General features: G+C 47.8%; 2 protein-coding genes across 2 annotated transcripts; both read left to right on the top strand.

Annotated features, from left to right (window-relative positions):
* Window positions 1-901: 901 nt before the first annotated feature.
* On the top strand, window positions 902-11036 carry LOC138688929 (probable alpha-tubulin polyglutamylase Ttll1). The gene is made up of 5 exons (XM_069801565.1): window positions 902-1172; window positions 1910-2095; window positions 3001-3093; window positions 4027-4094; window positions 9614-11036. Exons 1-4 carry the CDS (start codon window positions 1089-1091, stop codon window positions 4063-4065), a joined length of 402 nt encoding a protein of 133 aa, XP_069657666.1. The 5' UTR covers window positions 902-1088; the 3' UTR covers window positions 4066-4094; window positions 9614-11036.
* On the top strand, window positions 4414-11036 carry TTLL9 (tubulin tyrosine ligase like 9). Its single transcript, XM_009928318.2, is given in 7 exon segments — window positions 4414-4458; window positions 4539-4626; window positions 5509-5567; window positions 6410-6612; window positions 8282-8395; window positions 8890-9011; window positions 9614-11036. Coding segments are annotated over 7 exon segments (702 nt in total). The 3' UTR covers window positions 9685-11036.
* Window positions 11037-11275: the final 239 nt, after the last annotated feature.

Here is an 11275-nt window from a genome sequence, read left to right as displayed (position 1 = left end):
TGCCTTTCCCTGCCTGCGCCATGCCTTTCCCTGCCTGCGCCCGCCACAGGGTGGGCGAGACCCCGGCCCCCCACGCCTCAGGGCTGCCCGCAGCGTGCCCACCTGCAGGCAGGTGACGCAGCATCCCTGCCCTGCCTGGGGGGGGGTCTGCGTGGGTTTCCCCGGGGGGGCTCTGCAGGGCAGCCGGCTTGGGCAGTGCCGGTGGGTCCCGTCAGCTGTGGGCAGGGGTCCGGTGGGTGAGGGCTCACCCGCTGCCTGTCACCCACCACCCCGGACCCCCCCCTCAGAGTGACATCCTGGGCTGGATTTTAGAACTTTTTAGACCTGTTGGCTGTCCCCCTCTGCCACCGGCCCCAGTAGCCGGGTGCATCACACTGGGCCGCTGCTGGGCTCACTGGGACTGGGGAAAGGCTGGTCGCCGTCCATGCCCAGCAGCGGTCAGGGGTCGGGGACCCCCCCACACACACCCCCATTTGCGCCCTGTGGGGTGACACGCTGTGGCCCCACATGGGGTGGAGGACCTGGGGGCACAGGGCAGGGGGACACGGGGTAGGGATGTGGGGCACTTACAGGGCATGGGGGGCATGGGGTGGGGGACGTGGGGGGGAACCGGGCAGGGGGACACGGGGGGGGGGCACAGGGCAGGGGACCTGGGGACACAGGGCAGGATGACAGGGGATGGGGTGACATGGGCTGCGGGGGGTGGTGGGAGCCCACAGGGTGGGATCGAGGGGACTGGGGGAGCTGAGGGGACCGGGACACGGTGGGGACACAGGTCTCGGGGGGGGGGGGGGGGAGGTGACGCGTCTGAGACCCCGGGGGGGCCGGGCCGGGGGCGGCCGGGGGCGGGGTCAGGCCGGGGGTGTGGCCAGACCCGGACTTCCGGTCCCGCCAGCGCCCTCTGCTGCGCAGCGGCGCCGTTGCCATGGGGACGGGCGCGGCCTGGTGGGCTCGGGCCCGGGCCCGGGCCCAGGCTCAGGCTCAGACCCGGGCCCAGGCCCAGGCCCAGGCCGGCAGCCCGCGGGGGAGGGCAGAAGCAGCAGTCGTAGTCAAAGGCAGAAGTGAGGGTAACGGCCCGTGAGCGGGGCATGCGGTGGGTTCAAGGCGCTGCGCCCCCGGCTCTTGCCTCATCCCCGAGGCAGCGTGTTAAACCCTGGACACTCCCTGTGCAGGTGAGGGCAAGCACAGTGCCAGCAGGGCCTCCTGTACCCGGGCTGTGCGCTGTGTCCCGTCTACCCGGGTAAAGGAGCTTTTGCCTTAAAACCACCTGAGGATGGTGTATTGCGATAGGGCTTCCAAAATGGCTGCATTTGCGGGAGTCTCCTTTGTATCAGTGGGCAGGTTTAGTTGCAACAGGTAAAAAACTCTTACAGCCTGAGAGGCCTGCCCAGTCCTCTCTGGGGTGTTGCTTCCACTACAGCACAGCGGCTGAGCGGGATGCGTTCCCACTCTGAGCCTTCATGCCCACCAGCCATGGCATGAATGGAGGCTGAGCGTGGTTTGTAACACTGGGCCGTAACCTGCGGTGGTTCAGGAGCGGTGGGACTGGGCTGCCGTGGCCATGGGGGGTCAGTCTGCGTGCAGAGTCAGTGTGGGCAGCGCTGATCAGCGCTGCCTGTCCTGGAGAGGAGTGTGCTGACTGTGTGAGAAAGCTCCAGTAGAAAGGGTAGAACGTGGATTGTAAGACCTGCTCTGTTCTAGCTTCTCGCATTCATGCGGAGATACAGAAAATTGAAATTGAGCCTTCTCCTCCACAAAGAAAAAGCAGTTCTCAGTGATATCTGGGTTTTTTTTAATCATCAGAGTATGCGGTGCATTTGATCCCCAGAAACTTCTCAAGGGCAATTAAAGCGAGTCAGACTGTGGGAGCGTTTGTTGCATTGAACCTTATATTTCTCTTTTTACCCAGCTGAGTCAGAAGAACTGCTTAGTGAAGAATCTGAAGAGGTTTCAGAAGCAGTTAGAAAGAGAAGCAGGAAAGTTTGAGACAACAAAATGTGCCTTTATTCTGAAGACCTTCAAAATGCTTTCAGAGTACCATTTGTTTGTGGAAGAATTTTGCAAGAATCCTGGCATCACTTGGTTTATGAAACCGGTAAGTATTTGCTCTCCCAGGGAAAGTGAGACAGAGATGAATGGATGCCTTCGTTCTGCAGAGGGAGAGGAAAATATGCAGGAAATCCGCAGGAAGAACTGGGCAGAGCAAGGTGGCTAGGAGCAGCAGTGCTCCTTGCCAGTTTCCTGGTCAACATGTACTACCAAAACACTTCTTCTTGTGTAACAACTTACTTCAGCAGTCGAAAGACAGCTCAGTTTATTTGTAGAGCCAAAGTTAACTCAGTGGTGAAGGTATAAAGTGCAGAGTTCTTGTGTGGAGGAACAGATTGTGCTCCCAGGAGTTCTCGCTGTGAGGTTATGGCCGAGTGCATGCTCTGAAATCTTTCAGTTCGGCTGCAGGTGTGCAAGAAGGTGGGGTGTGTGTGTGTGCAGCACAGCTGTCTAATTGGGCAGCCCCTAAAGATGGAGCTATGAAAACATCTGTTTGGTTTTAGGGAAATCCCACTATGTTAGATGTCAGCCCGTGTAAGTCCAGTCAATTGACTGAGAAGTCTTCCATCCTGAGAATGCGAAGAGATTACAGGATACTCCATGAGCAGCCTGGAGCATAAGTTGGGGTGGATTTGGTTGGCATTAGCTTCTCTCTGCTCTGCAGTTAGAGACCTGAAGGGTAGCCTCATGCTCTGAATCACATTTGTCCCCCCAAACCTACAGCTGCCTGGAGCTGTGCTGAATGCAACTTCCACTTCAGCCAGTGTCCTGGGTACCAAGGAAAAATTGTGTTTCCTTTAGAAATTACAACAATACAATGTGATGCTGAGAAATGCCTTGCTTCTGCCAGATGATTCAAGTCATTTAAAATGAGTATCATGCCATGGTGCATAATTAAAAATACACCCATTTGAGAGACCTGCAAGCGAGCAGTCACTTTGCTTTGCGCAGCAGGTCTGTCAAGGAGGCTGGGACAGGAGGATTTGTCTTACGCTGCAAGTCAGGCCCATCGGTAAGGGCACACTTGTGAGAAGTGAATGGGAGGTAATTACGCAAAATAGCATGTGAATTACAGCCAGGAGGATAGCAGCTAGTGATTACCTAACTCTACAAATGGGAACGTGTTAATTGGCAACAAAAAAACCTTACATTAAGCTGATTTTATGCCCACAACCTCAATTAACTTGGTAAATAACCAGAACACAGTAAACAAGGATGTATGAAAAGCCTGTGATTACTGAGATTATACTAACAACTTAAATGAAATAGTTTGTGGGTGACCTCAAAACTCGCAGGCAAGTAAAAATAAACTCCCTGTTACTCCTTCTGTTGGTCTGTGCTCCTGAGCAGCCCCATGTTGTGACGTCTCAGGTTGCCTACTCCCACACTCAGATGCAGTAGTAGGTCAGGCTGTGCACAGTGCCACATCCTGGAGCTGCAGGAGCCTGGACCTCCTTGGGAAGGTGCCATGAGGAGCCTTGCTTCTTGGGTGGCTTATCTGGGCCACTCGTCACCCACTTTTAATACATCATGCAGCCTAGGCTGTCTTCAGGATTGTTCTGCTCTTCCTTGCCATAGTTCTCTGAAATCTTTCATGATTTTCCTGCTTAATTAAGTTCTTCTGTAACGTACACAAATTTAAAATGTGACTTAACAAAATTCCCAACGCCATATGTTGCGTTACTTATATTTCTGCAAGCATGTGACAGGGTTTGTTTATTTGGTACTGTGGAACTTCCCCATTGGCTGGCTGCCTGCTCTGCCCTTTCCTCCAAGAATCCTCCTAACACTTGCAAATCTGAGCTTTTTGCACTAGAGAGCTGCTGTTGTATCCCCTTCCCCCCCATAACCTTAAATAAATGTGCTTGCATACAAACAGATGATGAATCAGGTTATGCAGGGCTTCTACGCTGAAATTCTGGGAAACTGCAGGAAATGCTAACGTTAAAGCCAGTAAATCTGCTCTTCCATATGTAGGTTGGCAGGTCACATGGTGAAGGAATTTTCCTGTTCTGAAAACTGAAGGATATTGTTGATTGAAGAAGGTGAGAACCACTCTCTGTCTTCTCTTTGGGGAATATCCAAGAGACATTTTGTTCCTTTGCTCTTATTTCATCCTCTTATTCTGCTGGTGACTTGTTCTGTTCTCCTGTGCCTGTGTCACGCCATAATCCTTCACCGTTCCTCAGGGCAACAACATAGTTTTTTTACAGTGGATTTTCCGAAATGGTCAGATACTTTATCTGGGATCTGACTTCTTACACTTTGTGCATGTATTTATATATAAACTTCTGATCTTGGGTACATCTAACACTAAGCAGCAATATCAGCAGCTGGGTAATACTATACATTTCTCTGCACTTCATGGGTCGAAAGTTTGACTTGAGAGTTTATGTTCTAGAGACCTCTGTAAGTGCAAACCACCATTATTATGCTAGAAATGGACTTCCTTGCCTTAATGTCCAGTTGCTCCTTTCCTCTTCTCCCAGTACATCCCACTGAAGGCCTGGTTATACAGAGGTGGATTTGCTTGCTTTTCTAATACACGATTTACTCTGAATAGCAGAGATGATCGCTGTATCCTACCTGTCTCTATGTGCCACAAAGAAGGGTAAGAAAAGAACTGTACAATTCTACTGCTTGGTATTAGTTGCATCAGACAAACCTTGTCACTTCTGACTCCTGCAAACACCTGTAGGATTCGGCTGTCCTATTGCTGCCGCTGTCACCCTGCCTCTCTCCAGTCTTTTTTCATTGGAAAACTGGTGTCACCAGATCACTGGAAATGTCAGTTTGAAAAATCAGCTAGGACTGAAGCTGAAATGTCAGTCCTGGTTTTATTGTTAGTGGTTGAATTTTGGCAGCCTTTCTTCTTCCTTAGCTTCACAGAACGTAAGGGCAGGGTGATTTCATGGGAGAGAACTATTTGATTTCCTATGTGTCGCACTTGCTACTGTATTGAGTTTGATAGCTTTCATTTGATTAACGCATCTTCCCAAAAGGTATCCCACCTCAATTTGATGGCTCAGGAGACAGGAAAATCCATCACTTCTCTCCGTGAAAGTTCAGCACAGTTCATGCTTGCTCTGAACAATCAAAAGCCTTTCCAGAGTAGGGGTACAGCAAGCTGCCTTGGGTGAAGGTGTGCTGGGGTTTGGAGACATGGTGACATGAAAAGCTTCATGCCAGCCATGAGGTACAGTACTAGCTCAGGGCAGTCACTCTTTCATTTTCTAGATACCCCTCTTGATTACTTCTGACTTTTATTTTCTTTCCTGCAATTTTAGTAAGGTATCATCATGCAGTGTTGGATTTAAGCTTAGGTGGCTGAAGCCTGTGATTAGACAGGGAAGATAATTAATTGGCACTGGGGCAGAAGAGGACTGTTCAGAGTGAGAATTCCATATTTGCTTGTTCAATGTCTATTTGTCTGCGATCCTTATCTCTACTTTGTTCCAGATGTTCATCTCACAAATGTGGCAGTGCAAAAGACTGCACCTGATTATGATCCCAGGAAGGTGAGGGGTACTCACTGTCTGCAGACTATTCCCCCACTGCCTGCCATTGGGGCTCTTCTGGCAGATGCAAGCAAGCTGACCTCATCCTGCCAGCTGCCATGCCGTGGCTGTGTGCTTCAGCCACTTAACTGTGCTGTCTTGTCTCCTGATACCCATAAATGCAATTTCCTTGATAGCAGATTTAGGAGAGAGGCTGGGCGAGCGTTCTGCTTTAATGTTGCTTTGCAGCTGTCTGTGCATCTATAAGGCTGATCTTTTTGACTTTAAACCTAATAACTTTCTGGTTAGCACCCTTCTGAGATGTAGACATCTTATAGCTTAGCCCTTCGCTTCTAAGACCTCAGTGATACAGCAAGGTTGACATTGCTGCACACAACTGTCACTGTTAAGCTTCCTCTCTCAAGAGGTGGCAGCTGAGAGAAAATTGGGATGTCAGATTGCTCATGAATCTGAGATGAGGGTCAATGTTTGAGAGTAATGGAGGATGGTGTTGAACTTCCAATTTTATGGGCTGCTCCTTTCTATAAATCTCCCTTGTTTGTAGGGAAAGGAGGGTCTTTGCAGTACCCTGATAGAAGAGAGGATGTTGATTGCTGTTAGGGAACTTTTGATGGGGACCTGGGGACCTTTTTTTCCCTATAGCTGTACAGTAGTCAAGCCTGAAGAGTTTAACTGCATTGTGGGGTTGGTGGCCCCTATCTTCTGGTCTCTGGCTTTTTACTAAGAATTTTTTTTTACTGGGCTGTGGAGACTATAGGGTGATGTTTGAAAAAAATCATGTGGGCTAAATGTGTGGTCATCTGTTGGGATTGGCTTCGTATAATTGTGTTTGGATGTCTCAGGGCTGCAAGCTGGTGACTGACCATCTTGGACAGTGCTCGACCGCCAGGTGTGGGGCAGGGTCAGTGGAAGTTCTCTTTGCGGATATGGACAACACTTACATCCACAGCCTCCAGAGTGTTCAGAAGATGATTAGCAGTGACAAACACTGCTTTGAGCTCTACAGCTATGACATCCTGATCCGTCAGGATCTGAAACCATAAGGGTGTTAATAAACATACCAGGGGTTATAGCGTTAGGCCAGCTGCTTTCCCTGGGACAGGGGTGTCCCATGATGCTTCTGCATCTTGTTGGTAAGTGCTTGCAGGCTGGCTGGGAGTGAGCCAGCCTAGAGCTGCAAGTGAAGTGTAGAGAGGTTTGAACTGGTTTACATGAAGGGAGCTGCCATCTGGAAGGTTGCAGCTGCTCTTGCTCTGAGTATCAGGGTTTATTAGCTGGGTGCAGCACCCTGTAACTTTGTCTGTAGGATCTCTAGCCCTTTGTTGTGAAACCCTGCCAATTTGGCTATTTCTGGAATATGCTCCCCTCCAAGTATAAGCATATCACAAGTGTCACAGCACTTGCCAGAGATGGAGGGTTACTATCTTCTCTTGTTCTGCTTATATATCTTACAGCACTGTCCCATCAGCACTGATAAACCTCCAGCCGGTGCCATTTGGCTGCCAGCGCTAAACATAACCCGTATCTGTGGTACACTGGCTAAAAGGCAGACCCCAACTGAAAGAGGTCCTTCCTGCTAATTGCAGAGAAAAGCACTCCACAGGAGCTGAGGGTATTTTAAATGGCAGCAACAAAAAACCCCAAATCTTTAAAACATAATTTGAGTCTAGATTTTTTTTTTTAAATAAATGTTTTCTCACTGGCTAAGTGAAAAATATGTATCATTAAAGTTCAGCTGAAATTCTCAGAATTTTATCTGCTACAGATGCAATCCAAGTATTGCAACAGCAGGAACCTGAGAGCGCAACTGACTTGTCATTACAGGAGTTGAGAAAAACAGAAACAGCAAATAGTACTTCAGAAATGACAAGCAAATAGGATTATTATTCTTTCAGCCTTAATCACGTAAAGTGCAAGCAGTACCATAGATAAGGAAATTTCCCTTAGATATGATTTATGTTGTCAGTGCTCTCCTACGAAATGTCTTCTCTAATTTATTTTTTTTAACTCTTCTCTCTAACAAGACATGGTAGCTGGTATACCTGTTACAGCCCTGTGTCCTGTCAGCTTCAGCCCAATATTTCATGTGGTGCCACTGGGGACAGCTTTATTTCAAGTGAGCAAATAAATGCAGCTCAGCTGTGGTCCTGGATAGCTCTGATTTGCACAATCTACTCTGTTCATAGCCTCAAACCAAATTACTGCTTAGGCAGCCTGCACGTAAAGAGCTGGAGTAACTTTGGTTGGTCAGGAAACAAATGAATTGGAATGAAAGTCCTTGATGTTGTCGCAGCGCTCAGATAGCGCTGCTGGGCTCTCATAGGAGAGCTATTTGAACACTGAGTTGTGCTAGGAAACTGTTCCCAGGAGACATCCACATTCCGCCACTAAAAAAGGGTTAATGCTCATTCTGCGAATTCTCCTCAGCATTTACTGCTTCAGCTAGACTTTAGTTTTCACTTGTATGTCTTTCTGGAAGCTAGAGGGATTTTTTTTCTTTAGTACCATCGAGAACAGGAATAGAAACTTTGCAATAAGCTCAGAATGTTCTTTGGCTCAGTGCATGGGAAAGAGATTTAGGGTTGGATTTCCTATTGCTTCACACTTACTCCTGCCTGCTAGCAGGGTAATGATTTTGTGGACAGGCATTTCTCTTAAATGAACCACTGGCAAAACTGCCTGTTTCTCCTTAATTTACTGTTGTATCTCCTCAGCTGGCTTCTGGAGGTAAATGCTTCACCTTCCCTCACTGCCAGTAGCCAGGAAGACTCTGAACTCAAGTGTCATTTTCTCAAAGACACACTTCATATTGTGGACAGGGAGAGCAGGCGGGTGAAGATGTTTATTACCTTCTAAGGGCTTTTAATAAAATGTTTGGAATGGACGGTCTGGTTCCATGTCTTTCTTGGCAATTGATCATAATACTCTAACCTTTCTGGTGATTAAATGATGAATTTCCAGAAACAGAGCAAAGTAAGCAAGCATGCTGCCATTTCAGAGTGGCAAAACAAAGCAGCACAGGGCTGCAAAGGGACTGGAGTCTGTGTCAGAGCTGGGACTTGCACAAGAGCTCCTTCAGAGGCCCTTCTGCATTGTGCCTCCCACACTTATGGCTTCTGGAGTGCTCTGTTCCAAGCAGCTTGTCTTGCAGCATTTTGTGATTGACTTTGCAACTGTGCTAACCTCAGATATTAATAGTAGAAAGACATCCACTGCTTTCAGCTGTTCAGCTTTGTCTCTGATTGTCTGGGAGTTTATTCCTGTGCGCAGACAGATAATTGTCATTGCTCAGGTACTTCAGTACGTGTATTTGATGTTGTACACTGACGGGGAAGGAGAAGCGTGTTGGAGGCTTTGACCTGATATGGAATGACAGGCCTGTCAGCAGAGGGGGAGACCTGGGTGCTCTGGTGAATGAGAACGTCAAGGCAAACACACGTTTAGGTGCGTACTCATCCAGTGCTGGCAGGGCGCCCCGTTCGCGTCCCTAAGCTATCTGCACATCAGCAAGAGGAGAGCACACACCTTTCACTCAGGAGCAAAATAATAAGAATGGGTGTGTGAGGTCTTATGGGATTAAGAGACCAAAAGGAGCAAATGCTTTCCAAAAGTGGATGTAAGTGACCAAGCTGCAGAAGCACTGTTGAAAACAAGCGTGTATATGTAGTGGGAACAGCTTTGTTCACAGTCTTGCTTTTCAAGCATTAAGTCACAGCAGAGTTCTTCATATGCCAGCTTTGCTGCAAAAATGGCTCTACAGTCACTGTGGTGACTATTTACTGGGCGCTTTCCTGAAGCTAGTTGTGTATTTTACTGTTGGGAAGTAGTACTCGGATTCTGAAGTCTTACTTCCGAGACGCTGGCTTGTATTGTAACTTTATTTTACAGTACGCAGCTCAGTGTGCCTACAATCATCTCTGGCTGTAGCTCCTAACTAACAAAACACGAGTACAGCTTCACCTGAAAGTGGGACATCACCTCACCTCTACAGGAAGGAAGAGTAAGGTGATGTGTAACTAACTCCCCTGTTAACGTTTTCATTGCAGGCTGCTACAATGGCAGGAAGAAACAACTGAAGCAGCTTTTCAGGAATCTTCCTGCACAGCAGAAAGTGTAATGCTGATCCCAAGCTTGGGATGGGAGAGGTCACCGTGGCTGAAGTTCACTCTTCCATACATTGGGCAGTAGCAGTTCCCATTTCTGTCTGGACACTGCTGGCTCAGCACAAGACACTGGCCTTCTTGCTTCTGAACGTTTCCTGGCTTGGAAGCTGCAATGGGCTTGAATGAGATTATTTCATAATGGCTGACACAAGGGATGCTGGCTTCTCAGCTGTCCATCTGCACTCGTGCTTAGTTCTGTACTGTGCACAAAAATAAGAGGGGCTAAACACATTCTGCACAGCAAAACAAAGCTTTTGGGGAAGGCAGGCACCTGATCGTCCTACTGCTACTACTATGGAAACATGTCAAGAGCAGAAAACCTGTTGCCATGATACTGTAAAAATAACCTCGCCATCACATGTTATGGAGAGGCTGACTGGCTGTACTACACAGGTTATGTAAGAGTGCGGCTCCAACACAGGGACTTGGCACTGTGTACTGCCGCTTGCTTCCAGAAGAGATGCAATTTTCTGAAAAAGCTACGGGCAAGAGCGTTCAGGTAATAAAGTCAATGTTATTTTTAATCATTGTATCTGGAACTCAAGCCTGAAGTGGACAGCCTCGCTTCTTGCAGTTGTACATTTAGAGTATGTGGTGTTGGCTACAGAATGTTAAAACTTAGGTCAAGCAATGGTAGTTAGCTTTTTAGATTTAAAGAAATCACACCTCAGTTTTAAGGAGTCTGAAACAGACTATTTTTGGAACTCTGCAGAATTTGACGCGTGTGTGGAACTGGACAAGGCAGCACAGGGCTGCCTGGAGGAGGCACCTCTGGCCTGTTAACCTGGAAGGCGGTCAGGGAGCCAGGAAACCGGCGGAGCTGCGCTTAAAGTTCTGCATAGCTGTGCAGAAGGGAAGAGAGCAAGGGAAGGGGCCCAGCTCTGTGTTACACATGCGTGGTTAACAGAACGGGTGAGCTACCTCGAGGGCTGGAGAAAGACGGTCAACTGCCTTGTTTAAAGATTTAAATTTTAGCCAGAAATATCTTTACAAAAGTTCAAAAAAGAAAGGGCTCAACAGGACCCAGACGCTTTTCTGTACACAGGAAAAAAAAATAAATATCAAACTCACTACAGTCCATTACTAATCACAATTAATTTTTTAAAATCTTCTTATGGTTTTAACCAAGTTGTGCTGGGGTAGCAAGTTCAGACTAAAGTGTAGAAGACAATAAATTTTAAAACCTTTGAAGAAACTATTGCTGGTTAAATCAATTGTCCTTTTACTACAAGACAGACTCAGTGACTATCCCTGCTCTGTCCTCTTCAGGTTGCTTTTTTAAATATACATACATTTTATCCCTTCATCTAGTTTTGAAAGACTTGTTTCTGTGGTCTCTTGCCTTCCAACTTAACAGTAGAAAATGTTTTCCCAGCGAGACTAAAAGGATGCTGCCTTCTCCTGTCCCTCCCTACACATCTTTAAAGACATTCCTGTCGTGCTTCAGATGCATAGCTTTGCTTTGTTTTAATACCACAGACGTGCACAACTCCTCTTCTGTGCTTCGAGCACGCCGTGGATTCCCAATTCCTCCTACTCCTGTTC

This window comes from Haliaeetus albicilla, chromosome 2, assembly GCF_947461875.1.
Source record: "Haliaeetus albicilla chromosome 2, bHalAlb1.1, whole genome shotgun sequence".
Taxonomy (NCBI): Eukaryota; Metazoa; Chordata; class Aves; order Accipitriformes; family Accipitridae; genus Haliaeetus; species Haliaeetus albicilla.
The sequence above is the reverse complement of the archived record's forward strand: the minus strand, read 5'-3'. Positions and strand labels throughout refer to the sequence as shown.